The 22430-nt window shown below is 41.2% G+C and overlaps 1 protein-coding gene across 1 annotated transcript in view; it reads right to left on the reverse strand.

Annotated features, from left to right (window-relative positions):
* Positions 1 to 22430, reverse strand: part of LOC133049246 (ATP-binding cassette sub-family C member 4-like) — a 188504-nt gene that overhangs the window by 144204 nt on the left and 21870 nt on the right. Inside the window, exons 5-10 of the mRNA XM_061133213.1 lie at positions 18730 to 18819; positions 17524 to 17687; positions 16269 to 16394; positions 14439 to 14688; positions 5046 to 5147; positions 113 to 202 (exon numbers count right to left, since the gene is read on the reverse strand). Coding sequence (XP_060989196.1) covers positions 113 to 202; positions 5046 to 5147; positions 14439 to 14688; positions 16269 to 16394; positions 17524 to 17687; positions 18730 to 18819 — 822 coding nt within the window. The remainder of the gene's footprint in view (positions 1 to 112; positions 203 to 5045; positions 5148 to 14438; positions 14689 to 16268; positions 16395 to 17523; positions 17688 to 18729; positions 18820 to 22430) is intronic.

The following is a 22430-nucleotide window of genomic DNA, read 5'->3' on the forward strand; positions in this document are numbered from 1 at the left end:
CTTTTCTAGATATACTCAATTCAAACTGTCACACATAGCTCTGGGCTCAACTCCGAGAACTTAACAGGAGTTGCAGCATTGCATCAAGCTGACAAAAGGCATCATAACTTACCTTTCCTGCTCCCACAGGTCCAACCACACCTAACAGTTCACCAGGTCTGACAGTAAAGGAGAGGCCTTGTAGGGTTGGAGTCTCTGATGCCTACAAATTAAAGTTTATAAAAGTGTACCTATTTCAGTAAAGTAACACAAGTTGTTTTACAAAGTAGGAAAGAAAACAATAGTCAACATAATTGATATGCAAAATATAACCCACATTTTTCTCTTTCCTATTTTAAGATACTGTGTCCTGGAGGCCTCTGATCAAATCTTATCTCAAATCTTATATCAAATCTTATCTTATGGATTTAAAGCAGCTTTAACTGACTTTATGAAGGTTCCTTTTTTTTTTTTTTTTACTAGATTCCCATATAGACAGAAGAATGTTCCAAGTATCGCACAATTGCACTAATTTCACATGCTAGCAAAGTAATGCTCAAAATCCTTCAAGCTAGGCTTCAGCAGTACGTGAACTGAAAAATTCCAGATGTACAAGCTGGGTTTAGAAAAGGCAGAGGAACCAGAGATCAAAATGCCAATATCTATTGGATCATAGAAAAAAAAGGTAATCCCAGAAAAATATCTACTTCTGCTTCATTGACTACACTAAAGCCTTTGACTATGTGGATCACAACAAACTGTGGAAAACTCTCAAGGAGATGGGAATACCAGACCATGTTACCTGTCACCTGAGAAACCTGTACGCTGGACAAGAAGCAACAGTTAGAAGCCAATGTGGAATAATGGACTGGTTCAAAATCGGGAAAGAAGTATGTCAAGGCTGTATTGTCACCCTGCTGACTTAACTTATATGCAGACTACATGATGCAAAATGCCAGGCTAGATGAATCACAACTGGAATCTAGAATTCTGACAGAACTATAAACAATCTCAGATATGCAGATGATACCACTCTAATGGCAGAAAGTGAATAGGAACCAAAGAGTTTCTTGATGAGGGCAAAAGAGGAGAGTGAAACAGTTCACTTAAAACTCAACATTTGAAAAACTAAGATCATAGCATCTGGTCCCATCACTTAATAGCAAATAGAAAGGGCAAAATTGGAAACACTGGCAGATTTTATTTTCTTGGGCTCCAAAATCACTTCAGAAGTGACTGCAGTCATAAAATTCAAAGATTCTTGCTCCTTGGAAGAATACCTATGAAAAACCTATTAAAAAGCAAAGACATTGCTTTGCCGATAAAGGTCCGTATAATCAAAGCCATGGATTTTCGAGTAGTCATGTATGGATGTGAGAGTTGGACCATAAAGAAGGCTGAGTGCTGAAGTATTGATGCTTTCAAATTGTGGTGCTGAAAAAGACCCTTGAGAGACCCTTAACTGCAAGATCAAACCAGTCAATCCTAAAGGAAATCAACCCTGAATATACACTGGATGGATGATGCTGAGGCTGAAGCTCCAATACTTTGGCCACCTGATGCGAAGAACTGACTCCTTAGAAAAGACCCTGATGCTGGCAAAGATAGAGGACAGGAGGAGAAGGGACGACGGAGGATGAGATGGTTGGACGGCATCACTGACTCAATGGACATGAGTTTGAATAAGCTCCAGGAGATGGTGAAGGACATGGAAGCCTGGCATGCCACAATCCATGGGGTCGTAAAGAGTTGTTCATGACTTAGGGACTGAGCAGCAACAACAAAACATGAGGAATGAAAACATTAATTATGGCATCGTGGGTCAGAGTGATAACACCTCGATTTCATATGTGTTACATGCATTTCTTGCCCTGACTAAACAGGGACAACAATAGCAAAACATGGAGCTGTGCTGTTTGCTGCGTACAATCCACCTCGAGGGAGAAGGACAAAATCTCGGCATGTCAGGTGCAAGTCAGATTACTGAACAATGTGTTAAGTTCTAAGGTAACGACAGTTAAGTGTGTTTGTGTCTTTACATACACTAAGTGTAAACAAAATTCTCAATAACTGTAAGTGTTCAAAAAAAAAAATAGTGCTTATGTGTGATTAGTAAAATGTCTAAAAGATTAAAAGTGCAAGTCCATGATCAGACGGTACAGAATCCACCTGCAGTGCCAGAGACCCAGGTTCAATCCCTGGGTTAGGAAGAGACACTGGAAAAGGGAATGGCAACCCACTGCAGTATTCTTGCCTGGGGACTCCCATGGACAGTGGAGCCTGAGGGCTATATAGTCCATGAGGTTGCAAAGCGTCAGACACGACTGAAATGACTGACACTTCATACTTCTGGATAAAAAGATCTGGAAAATATTCTAAATGAAAAATTTCTCTGGAAATAACTAAACCGATTATGGAACAGTCACTTACTTAACAACAATTACTTTGAATCATCAAAAACCTAACTCCATATTTTATAGGAATTATAAAAGCTGCCAACAAGAAGCTAGATTTTAATACATGAGAAATGTTTTAAGCTTCTCTTCTTATCTGACACCTGGGGTTCCTATTTTACTACTTTCCACTCGGTTATGAGAACAAAACAATGATCCACACTCAGATAAGGACCCAGCGAGCCGGTCACAGCCCCTACAGTCTGTCAGGGCCAGAGGAGTTCATGCCCTGTTCAGGCTTCAGGGTTGGACACTGCTCTGCCATGACCAGAAGGGGGCAGCACTTGACAGCCCAGGGGTTCTGGAGATCTGCCTCTCCCTTATTAGGTAGGGTTCAGGGGATAATGCTTCAACAGGATCAATAGCTGAGACCCCACTCTGGGCCAGACACAGTTCGAAATCCCTGCCCCATGATTTGGAGGTGACCACATATATTTTAAAGCTTCATGATTGAGACCAAATCCCATCATTCAGTGAATGAGACCTGGGTCCCTGAGACTTTCCTCCCACCTGCCCACCTGGCTGTCTGGGGGAGCAGGTTACATAGTTCATGTCTATATCCTGCCTCCCAACCCAGCAGGAGCTTCATTCAGACTCAGCTTCTCTCCAAAACCCCAATGTCTGTGCCTCTCCCCCACCAAAGGGCTCTCTCTCTCACACTCATGACCTAATCACTAATCATCCTGGCAAGGGGCACAGTCCTTCCATAGGCAAGGCCAGGACAACAGAACAGGGTGTTCTCCACTACAATGCGATTTGCACAGAAGTCTGAGAACATGTTACTAAGATCTTGGAAGAAGAACAAAACAGCTCTTTTTTGTAATGTTTCATAGTTTACTACAAAAGAAATTTGGTAACAGATCATTCAAAGTATAGAGTCTGCCATTATAATGAAACTTTAATGGTGATTTTTATATATGCTTCAAGTGTATTACAATGAAAAATACCAAGCAGGAGGTAAATCTATTGTATTAAATTAGGAGACGCTGTCACGGTCGGTCAAGCACCCTGTGTGAATTTCCATGTGCAAAAAGTATGGGGATGCAATTTTATATATTTGAGAATATACTACTGTTCTGTTGGTGGGTATGTGTGCCTAATCACTTAGTAGTGACTACCTCTTAGTGACTATATAGACCATAGCCTGCCAGTCTCCTCTGTTTCCCAGGGATTTTTCAGGTAAGAATACGGGAGTGGGTTGCCATTTCCTTCTCCAGAGAATCTTCCTGACCCAGGGATGGAACCCAGGTCTCCTGCATTGCAGGTGGATTCTTTACCTTCTGAGCCACCAGGAAAGCCCAATGGTGGGGATAGCAGGTGATGAATCAGAAGCCGGTGAACATGATGCAGATGTCACAGCAGAGTCACAGGCATGAAAGACAGGAGGAGGCTGCAGTCTGGGCACTTGCCCTGTGGTCCCCATTCTGACAGCAGCTGGGCTCCTAGGCTCTGCTCCAGATGGTGGACCCTCTAACAGAGGCACCTCCTCCCTGAGTCCCTCCAGCTCTGTGGGTGGGAGCAGCTTCTTACTATCACTAATCCCTGCATGGTCTCACTCACCACTGTTTTGCCCTTTTGTCTCTTTCATCTCCTATGTAACTAATTCACTGCATGGAACACCCTCTCCCATGACGTGGGTTCTATTTTCCTGACTAATCCACACTGATCCACGAGGATGTGCACAGAGGACCAGGGAACCAGGGGGAACGTTTCAGTCATTGGTTAGAGGGGTGCATGGAGTGAGATATTTTGAGACTTCTTCAGAGCAGTCTCTGTTGTTTTTCCTATTTGTCTGAACTTCATAAATAAATCAAGTATTGGAAAATTGCCAATTCTCCCTGTCAACTTGCCACACAGTGCAACCATTCAGCTGGGAATCTCTGGTGCTCACGATGCCCACCTGCTGTCTTCTGCCCCCGGCTGCCACCAAAGTAGCCAGAACCATCCAGAAGCTCAGGATGGGGGTGACCCCACCCTATCCCACAGCCAAGATCCAATCATGGCCTCATCCAGTGTACCGTAAGAATATCAGGGCAGAAAATGTACACTGATTCCTCAAAGCCTCTGGTCTGTAGCAACTGGTTATGTATTTGTTAGTTAACCCATTCAATACTACAGCATTCTGTCTACTTTACAACCATAAGTAACCCCAAAGGATACTGCCATGTTTAAAAACAGTTGAATCACTGATGCCCAAAATATTAGACCTGGATTTTCAAGAAAAGATGTATATATGCTCTGTATCTTTTGTTTAAGGTGATCCTATTGTATAGAGCAGTGATTTGCATCTAATATTCTGTAATAAAACATAATGGAAAATAAACTAAAATTAAAAAAAGAATGTTATGTACTTTCAATTCAACATGTGCTAATACTTTGAAAGCTCTGTTGAAAATGAGATAGAGAGCAACATGTCAAACACCTCATGCTGACTTTATACTTAATCTCCATTCACTGCAAACCTTATTCCTGATTCTCAGAATTATCATAACATATTTTCAGTAAATGGGCAAGTCACACTTAACAGTATGTGTAAAATCTCAAAATTCTCCAATAAATCTATATCACAGTTGTCTTTTAGCAGTCATGATCCTGGAATGGACAGTCTCTTACCTTTTGCCAAAAAGTTGTTAAATCTTGCACGCCCACTATCATTTCACCATTTGATGGCAGCTGAGGGTAGCAATGTGACATCTCATCAAGCAATAGAAAGTTCTAGAGAAAAAGGAAAGACATAGATTGTTTATACTGCAAGAACAAAGCACAAACAAAACAACTGCTCCTCTGGAATTTGCAAAAAAAGTTTTATACCTATCATTTATACCTACCTATCATTTTACAACTGTATTTTATTAAGTCTTGGTTCACATGAGAAACACTATATAACATATATATAGTACATATTATAGTTTATGGTACATATAAGCATATAATATAGTGTAGCCTATATATAATATAGTATATACATACATATGTACAGTATGTGTGTGTCTGTGTGTGTGTATGTATAAAACAGATAAATAAAGAGTTCCTGGCCATGAGGCTATCTTTGTTACTTTCTCAACAAGTGTACTGGTTCCGCTCTAAGAAGAAAACATGGCTTCAAACTCCAATACATTTAGAACCTGGACATTTCTACTGTTTTACTTTTGTGTTACCAACAATAAACAGGTGAGCTGGTAGGACATTTTTCATAAACATTAACTGAATCCCACCAGCTGCCATGGTCCATGCAACACTGCTAGGAACAGAGAGGAAGGCCTTCCCAGGCCGTCAGAATCAGATGGCACAGGACAGGCTAGGAACAAGACCAATGACAGAGACTCTGAATGCAAACCCTGCACACTCTGCTTTCCCCCTCGTATGTGTCAATACCATATAACTGCTTGTCATTAACTATCACTTAAGTCATCATTCTATAAAGAAAATGCTCTTAAGTTTCTATGTCTTAAAAAATATTTTACCAGCATCTATTCACACTTACTGCTCTTCTCCTTAGTCAATGCCCTCTCTCCTCCAGAGTAGGAATGGCCGTAGCTCCCATTTCTCGTTATCTTCTACACCACTTAGCAGTTAATCAATGCAATTTAGCTAAATAAGACAAAGTCCTATGAACTGCTACAAACCTGAAACACATAAAACAAAACTCCCTCTTGTCTTGCAAATGCTAGACATAATTCAAAGAGAAAAGCTAGAATGGTAGAGAAATCGAACAAACAATTTATACCACTCCCACTCCTCCAAGGTCCCCAAAACTGTGAACATGAGGCAGAGACTGCTGGCTGTCCTTGAAATCTGCTCTCTTTCTTCTGAGGTAACAAACCCTAGATTTTAGCCGCACATGGCAGCCTGGAAGGAGGCCCTCTCTCTCCAGACTCCCGAGCAGACAGGAGCAGCCCTGTGACTAAATCCAGGGCAGGGGCAACTGACAGCATTAGGACCTTCCTCCTTCCCAGCCTGGGCCTTGGGGGCTGTCAGTGGGATCAAGATCACATGCAGTGGAGTAATAAGAAAGAAAGAACAGAAAGAGAAATTAAGAAAACAATTTCATTCACCATTGTGACAAAAAGAATAAAATACTTAGAAATAAATCTATCTGAAGAAACAAAAGACTTATATATAGAAAACTATAAAACACTGATGAAAGGAATCAAAGATGACACAAGTAGATGGAGAAATATACCATCTTCATGGATTGGAAGAATCAATATAGTAAAAATGAAGATACTACCCAAAGCAATCTATATACTCAATGCAATCCCTATCAAGCTACCTGAAGAAGGAAATGGCAACTCACTCCAGTCATCTTGCCTGGAAAAATCCCATGGACGGAGGAGCCTGGTAGGCTACAGTCCATGTGGTCACAAAGAGCCAGACACAACTGAGCGACTTCACTTCACTCCCTTCGCTCACTTCATACTTTATTGCTGGAGAAGGAAATGGCAACCCACTCCAGTGTTCTTGTCTGGAGAATCCCATGGACAGAGGAGCCTGGTGGGCCATGGTCCATGGGGTTGCAGAGAGTTGGACACAACTGAAGTGACTAAGCAATCTGAGCAATCAAGCTACCAATGGTATTTTTCACAGAACTAGAACAAATAATTTCACAATTTGTATGGAAATACAAAATAACCTTGAATAGCCAAAGCAATCTTGAGAAAGAAGAATGGAACTGGAGGAATCAACCTGCCTGACTTCAGACTATACTACAAAGCTACAGTCATCAAGACAGTATGCTACTGGCACAAAGACAGAAATATAGATAAGTGGAACAAACGATAAAGCCCAGGGATAAATCCCCACAGCTATGGACACCTTATCTTTGACAAAGGAGGCAAAAATATACAATGGAGATAAGACAATTTCTTTAACAAGTGGTTCTGGGAAAACTGATCAACCACTTGTAAAAGAATGAAACTAGAACACTTTCTAACACCATACACAAAAACAAACTCAAAATGGATCAAAGATCTAAATATAAGACTAGAAACTATAAAACTCCTAGAGGAAAACATAGGTAAAACACTCTCTGACATAAATCACAGCAAGATCCTCTATGATCCACCTCCCAGAGTAATGGAAATAAAAGCAAAAATAAACAAATGGGACCTAATTAAACTTAAAAGTTTCTGTACAATGAAGGAAGCTATAAGCAAGGTGATAAGACAGCCTTCAGAATGGGTGAAAATAATAGGAAATGAAGCAACTGACAGAGAATTAATCTCAAAAATATATAAGCTGTTCATGCAGCTCAATACCAGAAAAATAAACGACCCAATCAAAAATGGGCCAAAGAACTAAACAGACATTTCTCCAAAGAAGACATACAGATGGCTAACAAACACATGAAAAGATGTTCAACATCACTCTTTATCAGAGAAATGCAAATCAAAACACAATGAGGTACCATCTCATGCTGTTCAGAATGGCTACTATCAAAAAGTCTACAAATAATAAATGCTGGAGAGGGTGCAGAGAAACTGGAACCCTCTTTTGGAGGAATGCAAACTAGTACAGCCACTATGGAGAACAGTGTGGAGACTCCTTAAAAAACTGGAAATAGAATGGCCATATGACCAAGCAATTCCACTGCTGGGCATACACACCGAGGAAATCAGAATTGAAAGAGACACGTGTATCCCATTGTTCATCACAGCACTGTTTACAATAGCTAGGACATGGAAGCAACCTAGATGTCCATTGGCAGATGAATGGATAAGGAAGTTGTGGTACATATACACAATGGGATATTACCTAGCTATTAAAAAATGCATTTGAATCAGTCCTAATGAGGTGGATGAAATGTAGCCTATTATACAGAGTGCTAAGATGCTCATGTTTGTGAACATTTCTCCCCTAGAAGAGAATGACTCCGAGTCCCTCAACTCCCTACGCTTTGCCTCCAAGGTGCAGTCACTACCAGCCCCATCCTCGTCAGGCTTCCTGCTGATTATATGCTTCTCCACCCTGACCCTGCTGTCCTTCAGGCCAGTGGGCACATTCATCCAGAAAGGATATACATTTGCCAGGCATTTAACTATTGACTTTTGGGGGGTAAAAATTAAGTTTTTAAAACTAGATAGTTGAAAGGTCAAAACTATGTACAAAGCAGTATACAAGTGAGATTTAACCACCACCCCATCCACCTCATTCTCCCCACCTGTCCTAGTAGTCATTTTCATCATTTATCCTTTTACTTCTCCTCTCAATGTTTCTTTTTGTAAATACAAGCAATATGCATGGGATTTCCCTCTTTCTTACATAAGACATCTCTTTCCCTCTCTCTCATATATTATATGTTGTCCTGCTTTTTTTGTTTTTTTTTTATTTTTTTGATTAACAAGACAGCTTTAAGGAGGGGGTGGTGGCCAGGAGAGTAGGGGAAAAAAAAGAAAAAAACAGCCCCAGGATGACTCCCCACCAGCACACAGAGATCATCCCATTATTTTTACATTTGCCTAGGACTCCACTGTATGGATGCACCAAAGTTTATCCATCAGTTCCCTCTACTGGACACTTGAATTCTTTCCACCTTTTTACTATTACAAACAAGGCTATGTTGAATAACCTTGTACATATCATCTTATATGTGCTTGGTTACATCTAACCATCCAGAGAGAGATTCTTTGAAATGGGATCCCTGGATCAAAGACATACAGGTTTTTCAGGCTATTCCAAATAGACAGTGTGAATTCAGACTCCAGTCCCCACAAGGGTCAGCTGTGTCCATGCTATGAATTCTCTAAGAAACTTAAGCTCCCTCTACAAAAGTTAAATCAGGAAGTTTCTTGATAGGCTGCCTTGGAGGGTAATATATTCCTCTGATAACATATTGTCCTGAGGATATAGCCTTGTGAAGCTTTCTGCTTTTGTTCAGGATCTCAGATCGCAGGTGCTGTTTTGCACTCTTGCTGCCGTGGAAGTAATCAGCCACCTTACAGCCCTGCTGTGGTCTTCTGCTTTAATCAGGATTTCCCTTGCTGTCTTACAAGTTCAATTAAAGTTCTGTCAACATCATTGATACCCAACAACATGAACTCTTTGATATCCTCTAATACCCAGTTTAGAGGGTATGGTGGCTTTCCTGGTAGCTCAGAGAATAAAGAATCTGCCTGCAATGCAGGAGACCTGGGTTTGATTCCTTGGTAGGGAAGATCTCCTGAAGAAGGAAATAGCATCCCACTTCAGTATTCTTGCCTGGAAAATCCCATGGACAGAGGAGCCTGGTGGGCTACAGTCCATGTGGTCGCAGAGTCAGACACAACTGAGCGACTAACATACACACACACAGACTGAAGTAAGTCAGAAAGAGAAACCCCAAAACAGTATATTGACACATATATGTGGAATTTAGAAAGATGGTAACAATGACCCTATATGTGAGACAGCAAAAGAGATATAGATACAAAGAACAGACTTTTAGACTCTGTGGGAGAAGGCAAGGGTGGGATGATTTGAGAGAATAGCATTGAAACATGTATAATCAGCTCAGTCGCTCAGTCATGTCTGACTCTGTGACCCCATGAACCTCAGAATGCCAGGCCTCCCTGTCCATCACCAACTTCTGGAGTTTACCCAAACTCATGTCCATTGAGTCAATGATTCCATCTAACCATCTCATCCTCAGTCGTCCCGTTCTCCTCCTGCCTTCGATCTTTTCCAACATCACGGTCTTTTCAAATGAGTCACCTCTTCACATCAGGTGGCCAAAATATTGGCGTTTCAGCTTCAACATCAGTCATTCCAATGAACACCCAGGACTGATCTCCTTTAGGATGGACTGGTTGCATCTCCTTGCAGTCCAAGGGACTCTCAAGAGTCTTCTTCAACACCACAGTTCAAAAGCATCAATTCTTCTGCGCTCAGCTTTCCTTTTAGTCCAACTCTCACATCCATACATGACTACTGGAAAAACCATAGCCTTGACTAGACGGGCCTTTGTTGATAAAGTAATGTCTCTGCTTTTTAATATGCTGTCTAGGTTGGTCATAACTTTCCTTCCAAGGAGTAAGCGTCTTTTAATTTCATGGCTGCAATCACCATCTGAAGTGATTTTAGAACCCCAAAAAATAAAGTCAGCCACTGTTTCCACTGTTTCCCCATCTATTTTTCATAAAATGATGGGACTGGATGCCATGATCTTAGTTTACTGAATGTTGAGCTTTAAGCCAGCTTTTTCACTCTCCTCTTTCACTTTCATCAAGAGGCTCTTTAGTTCTTCTTCACTTTCTGCCATAAGGGTGGTGTCATCTGCATATCTGAGGTTATTGATATTTCTCCCAGCAATCTTGATTCCAGCTTGTGCTTATATTACTATATGTGAAATACATGACCAGTCCAAGTTCAGTCCATGAAACAGGGCACTCAAAGCCAATGCACTGGAACAACCCAGAGGGATGAGATGGGGAGGGAGGTGGGAGGGGGGTTCAGGATGGGGGACATGTGTACACCTGTGGCTGATTCATGTCAATGTAAGGCAAAAACCACCACAATAGTATAAAATAATTAGCCTCCAATTAAAAAAAAATAAATAAATTTTTTTAAAAAAAGAAAGAAAGAATCTGGGTCCCCAACACTATGGAGAATCACACTAACCATGGAACTTATTATGAGATGAACTGAATCCCCACAAAAAAAAGATACAGTACAGTCCTAACTCCAGTTACTTCAAAATATGACTTTGTTTGGATATTTGGCTGTTGTAAATGTAATTAATTAAAGTAAGATCACAGTGGAGTAGGGTGGGCCCTGAATCCAATATGATTGGTGCTCTTATGAGAGATGCAGAGCACATCCAAAAACAGCTACCTGATGATGGAGACAGAGGGTGGAGTGATGGCAGTTACAAGTGAAGGAAAGCCAAGGTTTGCCTAAAACCACTCAAAGCTCACAGAGGCAAGAAATTATGCTCCCTTATCAGATTCAGAGGGATCCTGACCCTGCTGACACCTTGATTTCAGACTTCTGTCCTCCAGGGCTGTTAAATAATGCATTCCTGTGGTTTCTAGCCACCTGGTTTGTGGTACTTTCTAACAGCACAGCCAGGAAACCCATTCAGAGCCTCACAAGGATTCTTGCATGAGAGAAAAATAAATGGCCCCTGTAAGCAGCTTTAGCATGGGTACCTCTGGGACCCACAGGCAAACTGAATCCTTACCAATAAGTGGGGAAACTGAAACAAGCATGTGAGAATGTTTTAGAAAGAAAACAACACATAAATAGTAATCTACTGTCTTAAATATCTTGACATCCCATCTATTGTGCCTCAGAATCATAAATGTGATTGCAAACTTCTACTTCAAAAGAAGAACTGGTAAAAACTGAATGTGAAAACCATTGTGCAGAAAAAGAAAGACATGATCCTTGCATTTCTGTCAAATATCAGCTGGTAGAAGATGCGATTCATTCATTCCTTCCTCCTCTCAACCAAGCTCACTGAGAACCTAACACAAGGCACGGAGACTCATACCCTCCCTGAGCGTGTGTCCACCAGGAGGCAGGATGGATGGATGGTGCTCTGAGGGCACATTTGCAGGCTTTCAACCATCATAGCCTGAGTTCTCTCTCTGCACCACCTCTCCCATGATCAGCCAGGTACCAGCTCTCACCTGTTCTGACACAATTCACATCTCTCCTAATTTTCTTTTCCTCTTGAAACAACATAATTTCAGAATCTCACTCATTATTAGTTATTTCAATAATGCAACTTTTCTTTTTATGGTTCCTTCCCCAGTCCTCCCCAACATCACTGACCCTACCCCAACACAACTCCCTCCTGTTCTCCTTACAGCCCCTCAGAGAGTGTCCACAAGCTTAACACCACCCCCGCTCTCCCATGACCCACCTGCACCCAAGTCCAGACTCCCCAGGCGGCCTCTGCCTGATTACTGACCCCACCCAACCTTCTGGGCCCATCTCAAATACTAACAATACTGAAACAAGCTCAGGATATCCCTAGCTGGCACTACCCTCCCTACCTCTGAATCCCCGGAGTAATACTAAGTCACACAGAGGGGAGACACCACATCATTCATGAACTTTTACAGTCCCAACTCCAACTAAGACTGAGCACAGTCAGCCCATCATGGGTATCAGATAAAGGAAGGAACACGCTGCACAGTTGTTCAAACCATCCAATCACTGACTGCATGGCTACAGCTTTACAAAGTCTAAGCTGACACAGCAACAAGCAACAGGTGATGAGACAGGCTGGGACCTGGGACCCTGTGTGAGAGCACTTGCACCTGGACAAACATCTCCTTGAGCAACAAAATACAAATAAATCATAAGGGACTAAACATAACTGCATGCATGCAAAGGAAATTACGAACAGTAAGATATAAAAACACCACAAGCCAACTGCCATTTCTGAGCTTCTGGGAGCAAAGAAGGGAACCGCATATGATCTTAGCACACAGCATCTACAAGATGGTGGGCAGACCACATAAGTCACCCCTCTGGCTCAAACCAGCAAACCTCCCCCACCCTCACCCCACTTAAGGAGTTAGTCTGCCCTTCTGAGTCAACAGGGGCCATCAGTTTTCTGTTTTTATACTTTGTGATACAGCACAAGCCGCAAAAAACCTTGCTTGAATTTCTCATCTGGCCTATTATCAACTTCTATTGATTAAAAAGACCAAGGGCCCTGGGGAGTAATATATGTGTTATATATCTGGTCTAGACAGAATCAAATACAGTTTCAGCTTAAGCATGTAACCAAGACATCAATACTCAGTCTGTGTATACTAGAATAGAAATTTCTCACTTTCAAACACAAAATAAAGAAAAGGAAAATTATGCCCTAAGTGAAGAACTAAATTTACTGAGCATTTGTCCACAAATAATATTACTGAGGGGGACAGATGTCACAGTGTTCCGAGGGTTAAATGAGACCCCATTCAATACATGATCAGCTCATAAAGGTGACAGAAATGCTGGCTGGATTTTTCTCCAGGATTCAGGCTGATGAAAAAGCTGAAATTAAATGGCCATTAGCCAGCAAGTGCAGACCCAGAACAGGTTATGTAGGAAAGTATCAACACCAGAATGGCAGCCAAAGAGACTGACTTCCCAGTGACTGGTAATGGACAACCTAAAGCTGCTTTGTGAACAATATCACCTCAGAGACACATTTGACTGGATGTAAAAGTCACTGAAGACTTTTAGTGCTTTGAAGTTAAGATCTTTTGCAATCCTACTAGAGTCATTCAGTGCCAAGACTATGGGTCCCCCTTCCTCTCTTAGAGAAAAATAGACAGACTTCTTGGGCTTATGAGGTCATAATAAATCATTCATTTTCACAGAGCTGATTTAATCTTCATTTTAAACAGAAATACTTGACAACCTACTGTCTGAGAGGCCCTTGTCTTTGTGATAAAAATTACTTACCCTTGACTATTTAGGGACAGTTAGTTTTAAAAAAGGAGACAATAGGTATGGTGGGAATCACACGTTTGAAAGGAAGAGGGCAGCTAGAGACAGGCTTACACAATAAGTAAAATAAGAACAAAAATACAGAGATCAGAAATCAATGAGAAAACATCTGTGGAGGAAAGAATCCATTTTTAAACACAGAGAACTAAGTGAATCTGAGGCCACTCTTCCTGCCCAGGGAACAGTACTTCTCAGCAAGCTTCTCCCCTCCTGGCCCAGAAAGGAATCCTAGTCATCCCAGGACTGTGCACAGTCACTGCCTAGAAATTCCAGTCAGCACAGCAGATGCATCTGTTCGCTTCTCCTGCTTTTAGACATTTCAATCATCCCACAGCCATCACTGCAGGTCAAGAGCATGTGTTGCTGCTATTTATACCACCAGTCTTAAACAAGCATGTATTTTATGATAGTCTTAATGCACTTTACCTAAGAAATACAGACATTTTGGAAAGACTGCCAGCTTGGCACTGAAAGAGTTAAATCTCACCTAACTGGCTCACAGTGACACCACATAAAAGGAGGCATTTTAGATAAAATCTCCCTATAACTTTAAAAAGTTATTTTTCACTAAACCTTGATTCTTTGGATGCTGACAACGGCCTCTGACATCTTCTCAACGGCCATGGGGAAGTAGAGGGTGCTAGAAAACCGCAGAGTCTCGAACAGCATCACCACCATGAACACTTGGCTGCCTGTGATCAGGTTGTCACGGAGCTCATTACTGATGAAGGTGACAAAAATCATGATTTTGCTCACAACAAAAAATGATGCCAAATTCATGCCCCTAAGGTAGGAACTTCTCAGAATCTCGGAAATTTCCTTCCTGGAAAAGAAAGTAGGGCTTAAGTTTTATAAGAAGCATCAACAAGATATGAACTCAGCACCCCATGTGAGTGGCCCCTTTCTAGGGAGTGGACATAGATAAGGATAAACCATCCCTCACCTTTTGGAGACACTACCCAGTGCATACCCACGGGTCTGCCCCAACATCAGGACCACACACTTCATCACCCCTTCACTCCCTCAGGTAAAAGGAGGCTTACTGTCACACTTTCAAACATTTTGGGTCAAACAGACTGGATCCGAACATTCATTCAACAAACATGCATAATCACAAGTCCTGTGCTGGGCTCCTCACAGAAAGACAGTCTGTCCCATTCAGGAGCTCATGAAATTGTGAGGGAAGAGAATACAACACCCCAAAATTGTGAGACACGAAGACAATAGATAGAGGCAGTCAGCACAGCCCCTGCAGGAGCCCAGAGCAGAGGCGTGTACCCCAGAGCAGTGGAGTCAGGGCAAGTCACACACACGTGGACCCTGAGAAGATGAGCTGGAATCTTCAGGCTTCTACTTGGTGGAAGCCAGAATAGAAGGAAGATGGGAGTGTATTCCCAGCAGAGGGAGGGTCCCCACAAAGGTGCAAAGTCAGAGGTAACAAGGTGGGGTCAGAGAAATGCTCATCAGATATTTAAATGAAAGATGGAGAAACATCCTACAAACATGAAGTAAAACAAAAGGAACAGTATTTTCATAGCTCCGTTTGAAATGAATAATAGTGATTCATGAGCTTTCCTGGTGTTAAAGAATTCACCTGCAATGCAGGAGACATGGTTTCAATCTCTGGGTTAGGAACATCCCTTGGTGGAGAAAATGGCAACCCACTCCAATATTCCTTCCTGATAAATCCCATGGACAGAGGAGCCTGGCAGGCCACAGTCCATGGGGTCGCAAAGAGTAGGACATGACTGAGTGACTAAGCATGATGACAATGAAGAATAGTGATTCATATAGTTTGGCTCAACACAGGTACAACCAATCTCTATAATCTCCCCATATATGCTCCATCAACATAAATTACAATTTTAGTTTGAATATCATAGTTTCAAATACTATCTTAAAGCATTGCTTATTGGGGATTTGAGGTATTAAGAAGTATTCAGAATTTCATTTCTATATAAGTAAGAAGCATATATATCTTTTCCTTTGTGAAAGTCACTCAGTCATGTCCAACTCTTTGCAACCCCATGGACTATACAGTCCATGAATTCTCCAGGTCAGAATACTGGAGAGGGTATCCGTTCCCTTCTCCATGGGATCTTCCCAACCCAGGGATTGAACCTAGGTCTACCACATTGAAGGTGAATTATTTACCAGCTGAGCCACCAGGGAAACTGTTTTTTCCTTTGAGAAGATGGTAAATGGAAAAGCAGGCTAAATGACATCTCCACCATTCTACTTAACCCTACTGCAACATGTGGAGGATGCAGTGAATAGTAAGTGTTTAAGTTCACGTTAATGTGAAAGTGAACTTAAATACTTATTTGGTAAGACACCTAAAGCATTCAGTAGAAGGGGAAATAAATCATGAAAATATGGAGTGATATATATATACAAACTCACCTTCTCAATATGGTAATAAGGTCTATAAATGACTTTTCCCAAGCATTCATTTTTATTGTTCTGATGCCAGTTATGACTTCACTCATGGTCTTGATCCTGTCATCTGTGAGAGCAGCAGTCTTATGCCTGAGTAGACAGACGTGAGAGATGAGCCTTAGTGACCACGGCCCAATTTTCCTCAGCACCAGCAGCAGTAGTGGGGACAGGCGAGGTAGACAGGAATCAAATTATTCTCTACAGCTCTTTTGCACTTACAAAACAGGCAGGTCCTACTCAAAGTACTAACCGAGAAAAAAGCTTCAGTTAGGAAGTCAACCACTCAGCCCGTTTCAAGAAGTAACTTGGAGAATGTGCAGCATCAGCTATGGAAGACCTAAAATGAGTCAGATACGAACTGTTTGCTCAAGGAGGTCACAGACAGGTAGGGAAGGCAGAAAGGCACCTGAACCTACCAGGAAGAGAGTGGCTGTGCTATAATAAAATAGGAGTGAAGTTCTGGGGAGCAGAAAAGATGGGGCTGTTAATTCCAACAGGAAAGGAGAACAAGAAGAGCTTCAGAAACCTGGTAGCACTGGAACAGGGCCTTGAAGGATAGGGACAAAAGAAAGAAAAGGGAATTCCAAATAGAGAAAGACACCAGGCACAGAACCACACCCACACAACACACACAAGAGCTCAGTGAGCTTCAAACAGCACAACATCCCCGTCACCTGACAACCACCCACCTCCAACCCTCTGGGACCTGCTTCAGGTCTAACTCATCACCAGAGGGCTCTTCACCACCAGCCACTTTTCGGTCACATATGCTGCTGCGAATGTGGGGCTTCATAAAGACACAATGAAGATCAGCCTGGCCCTTGAGGTGCTTATAACTTAATGGAAACATGAACATAATACCTGAAAAGGCTCCAACACAAGCATAACAAAAATACATGCAGTGAGAAATGGGCCTACAAGATTATTACATTTTAACAATATTTAAATAACTTGGACATGGGTAAATTCTGTTGAAGGACACTCTACTTATTCAGATATGGTGCCAAGAGAAGCCAGTGAATGCCTTCGCTGTTCCTGTTTCAAGATGCACCTTCAGCATAAGGCTGGAGCCTCCACTGGCTAAGCCTGAAGGGTCTACAACCCACACAAAGAAGAGACCAGAGAAGGCATTTGTCTTGTTTTTCAACAAAAGCATCAAGCATACTGTGGATGTTACCAATTACATATTATCAATTTTTAAAAGAAGTGTTTCTCTTACCGGAGTGATGAAAACAACTTCCCGATGCAGCTTTGCAAAAGCAGAAGAATAATGAGAACTGCCATCCCAGCAAGACACGATATTCCTATTTCCATCCAGAGCAGGGCAGTTACTGCAATAGCCTGCAGTGGTCCCACCCACAGATAGTGCAAGAACATTGCTACCTTAAGAGAGAAAGACAAAGCCTTCTTGGGATGGTATAAAAACAAAACCACAAGAACACAATGTAGAAACACTTTGCTCTGAAGGAATAGCCAGGAATTTAAACAGAAATTATCTCAGTGGGTTTTAAACCTGTTGAAGCAGAAAACCAAGTGTCCACCCCAGATGACGCTGTTCCGGGGCAGCATAGGGTCAGACTCAGGGATGGTCAGGGAGGACTCTACCAGCAGCACTGAAGGAAGATGTTGATTTTGTCTACACCACAGATGACCTCAGGGCTTCCCCAAATGCTTCTTGTCACAGAATTTATCCCTCATTACCCTGGGGCTCCCCAGCTCTCCAGGAAACCCTATATTATGGTACCCACCACTCTCTCCAGTAAATACTTATGTATTTACCTCCCTGATAGGCTATGGCTTCGATAGGGCAGAAACTAAGCTTTATTCATCCATGAAACTGGGCATGGGCCTTACTTCATGTTTGATGAATAAATACTTGAAGAGAAGTGTCTAGTGTAACACAGATCTGACCAACAGCTACAACATCCTGGGTCATGTGACCTATGCTTAAGGTCAGTGGAGAAAAGAGTGTGGGGGGAGACAACAGAGGGTAGGTTGTGTCTGGCTGGGGACCACCAACTTGGCATATTCCTCGCAGGCTTCCTACGCAGCAGGCACTGAACAGGAATCCTTGCCCACCCGGCCTTCATCATCCATAGGAGGAAGAAGACAGTTCAGGCAGCAACACCAACACCATGTGCCAAGAAGGGCCACTCCATGAAGACCCGCTGGAAATACTAATCAAGCCAAGCAAGAACACTGCTGCTTATTTATTATTAGAAAAACGAAATTGTCACTTACTGAACAATACATATAATTGCATCTAAACTGCACACAGAGAAATGAAAGTTGGATAAATAGAACCTTTGTCTTATATCCTTGATGGAATCCTGGCCAACACCAAACTCTGGCACCTGGCATCCCAATAAGCTGAACCCAGTGAGAAGGACGGGACATGGAAGAGGATCCCTCAGAGGCAGCTTACCTGGTCAAACCTGCTCACATCGTTGGACAGCAGGTTAACCATCTGTCCTGTGGTGGTCTTCCCCATGGCCGAGGTACTAAGGCAAAGTGTCTGAAATGAGAAGGGGAGACATAGAACTGAATGCCTAGGTCATCTTAGAACATAACACAATGGAGCATGTGTTCCTGGGGTCTTGAGTGGTGTCAGCACGAGCAGGATGACCCCTGACAGCAGGGCTCTAGGGATCCTCGTTCAGCCTTTAACTCCTCAGTGTGGCAGCAGCCCTGCTTCAACGATGTCAAAGGAAGGAGCAGGAGGTAGAAGCAAAATCCCCACCGCTGCACCCCCCGCCCCCAAGTTTCAATGAACTTGGGCCTGTCTGGAAAGTAAAAGGTATAGGTTTACACTTCAGAGACAACTAAGTAATTTTGAGCCAAATTAGATGAGAGTGGAGAGGCTGCCTTAAGGAAAGAAATTCTGAGACTTGGAATATAAATCTGGACTCAATCATTAATTCTGTGGGTGATAATATTTAAACACTTTGGGCTTAGTTTATTCATTCTGAAATGGGCAAGTATAATGTCCAAAACACTGTTCCTGTGCGGAAGCTGTGTCCTTAATGCCAGTCTGCTGAATCTACAAAAAATACAACCCATGTTGCATATTCCCTTTATTTAGTAAGAAAAATGCCTTAGGGATCTAAGGAAACTGAAAGACACCAGGAGCTGCTACAATAGACCACCAACTGGAGCCACTGATCCAAACAAAATGTCATAGTTATAAAAACATTTTGTTTACTCCTCAAGTTAAAGAAGAAAATCAGTCATCAAGAGAGAATGTAAAATGATATAACCACAATGGAAGAAAATATGGATATTCCTCAAAAATTAAACATTAAATTAGCATACAATACAGCAATTATACCACTAAGGATATACTAAAAAAAACTAAAAACACAAACTTGAATAGATAATTTGTATGCTCATATTCATGGCAGTGATGTTCACAATAGCTAAAAGGTGGAAACAACTGTCCGTTGACAGATAAGCAAATATACAGAATGTTGTATAGACCTATAATGGAATATTATTCAGCCTTAAAAATGAATTAAATTCTGACACCTGCCACGACATGGATGAACCTTGAAGACATCATGCTACAGAACATAAGCCACACACAAAATAACAAACACTGTATGATTCTATTTACATGAGGTGTTAAAATAGTCAAATTCACAGAGAGAAGAAGTAGAATGGTGCTGGGTGAGGAGACAGGGGTTGGGGAGTTAGTGTTTAATGGGTGCAGAGGTTCAGTTTGGGAAAAAGAAAAAGTTTTGGAGATGAATGATGGTGATAGCCACACAACAATGTGAATATACCTAATGTCACTAAATGCTACACTTAAAAGGAGTGAAAATGGTAAACTTTATGCTGTGTATATTTTACCAGAATGAAAAAAAGATCAATGATCAAAAGCCAAAAGTAACCTTACCAAATCTGTGCCAATGTATTAATAAGTAAATGGCAAGTCATTTTTATATATGATACCTCCCTCACAATCATGCAAAATTCAGCTGCAAAGAGCATGAAAATGCTACATGGGCCATTTTAGGAGTGGCAGATGTGCAGCCTTAGAGACCTCCTGGAGACCTGCCACTGCCTGGAATCCATGGTGAGGACAAACTCCGGCTATGACCTTAGCAGCCACTCCATTTCTAACACTCGACCTGATTTCTTCCCAGGACCACAGATCAGGAGGTGGGGCCCACAAGATGAACCACAAATGTTCAGAGGGGCCTTTCAGATCTACTCTGTAGCACCAGCTTTTGGACCCTTAGGAATCAACCCATCTGTAACCTGAAAAGAAGTATCCTGCTTCTGCAACAATAGGACTCTTGATGCAAGGCTGTGCACAAGGAAATTTCTTTTTCCCAGGTTTCTGGAATTTCAGGTTATGTCTATGGTATAATCTGCACAATTGCTGACTTAATACAGGAACCATCTTTTAAGTATAATTAAGCCAGCAAATGAACATCTTGGGAGATGTTTACATTCACATAAGCCAATGTGCCAGGTCAGATCACATTTACAAAAGGAAAAATTTCAAAGCGTTAGAGGGAAGAGGAAGAAAAACAGGTGGACAATGGCTCACCTATGCTGCAAAGAGTGAGCTTTGACTAAACCATCACCTCACATCTAACTTAAGGTTTTTGCAATGCAGTTCTGGTAAAATTTCATAATTGTTATGAGAGTTATGGAGAAGGAAATGGCAACCCACTCCAGTATTCTTGCCTGGAGAATTCCACGGAACGAGGAGCCTGGCAGGCTAGAGTCCATGGGGTTGCAAAGAGTTGGATATGAGTGAGTGACTATCACTCACATGAGATCAGCATCATATGAAAAGACAAACATTTAGCTAGTTTGTGGGGACATTTGAGTATCCATCTCCTAAGTGGTTAAAGATGCAACAGGATAACAAAGATGATAAATGACAATGAAGACCCCTCACTGGAGTGAGCAGGCACCGCTGTGATTTCCACATCACCCAGAAGGAAACCAGTTCAGATGTTGCTGTCAAACAAGACAGTGAGATGCCAGACCCCCAGGTTCACAAAGTCCTAAGATGTATAAGACTCTGCTCAAGAAAAGATGAGATGACATCTCACTTTCTGCTGACAGAAGTATTCTGAAGAAATAGAGGTTCTAGATAAGTAACAACTAGGTAAAAGAAGCAATATTTCAATTTAAGCTGTTTGGTTTTATCTTTCATGAGGACTTTATTTATTAATAAAATTTGTGTGTGTATATATATATATATATATATATATGGTTACCACATGATATTTTTATATAAATACAACCACTTAAAGTATCCACTACATAATATAGTTATCCTATTTTACATGTGTGGTGAGAACACTTAAGATCTACTCTTTTGGAAAATTTCAAGGCTACAATACAGTCAAATAAGGATTTTTTTTTTGTAAAGCACAGTCTAAGGCAAAGAGGTATCCGGATCTAGTTTACACAGAGAACTGCAGCTCTTGACACTGATGTATCTATGGCAATACCTTTGTAAAGATACCCAAAATCCTTATTCCTTTTATACTAGTTTAGACCAGGGTAAACTATGGAATAATTTCATGGCATTCCTCAATATAAAATCACTGAACACATTAAAATCAGTCTTATTAAAAGTGCTATGATGCATACTAAAGATAAATGGAAATATTGTATTAAAATAGTTTAAATGAAGAACAATAAATTCTCTTTAGAATGAATAAAACAGTGTAAAATTTCAAGTTTTATCTCAAATACCCTACTATCTTCTTTAATATACCATTAACAAGAATCACATCTACAGAAAATAGAGAGTAAGTCTATATTTGGCATGAATTCTCTTTATATTTTTCTCTAATTAACATAATTATATTGAATATAATGGGAAGGGTCTTTTAAAATTATAATCATTTGCTTTCTCAAATACATTCTCTGCTTCTAGATATAGTTTTGTAGATCCAATCTCTGAAGTTCACTTTTAATAAATATTTGAGGTAAATTAAGATTTTAATGAACAACAAAAAATTTCCATAAACAGCACTATGGGATTTAGGCATGAAGACATTGAAAATCAACTTGATACATTGACATTTATTTTTAAATATTAATTTAATATTTTAAATTATTATTTAATATTAATTCAATACTACAAATTTAGCAGGT

The sequence above is a fragment of the Dama dama genome, chromosome 30, assembly GCF_033118175.1.
Source record: "Dama dama isolate Ldn47 chromosome 30, ASM3311817v1, whole genome shotgun sequence".
Taxonomy (NCBI): Eukaryota; Metazoa; Chordata; class Mammalia; order Artiodactyla; family Cervidae; genus Dama; species Dama dama.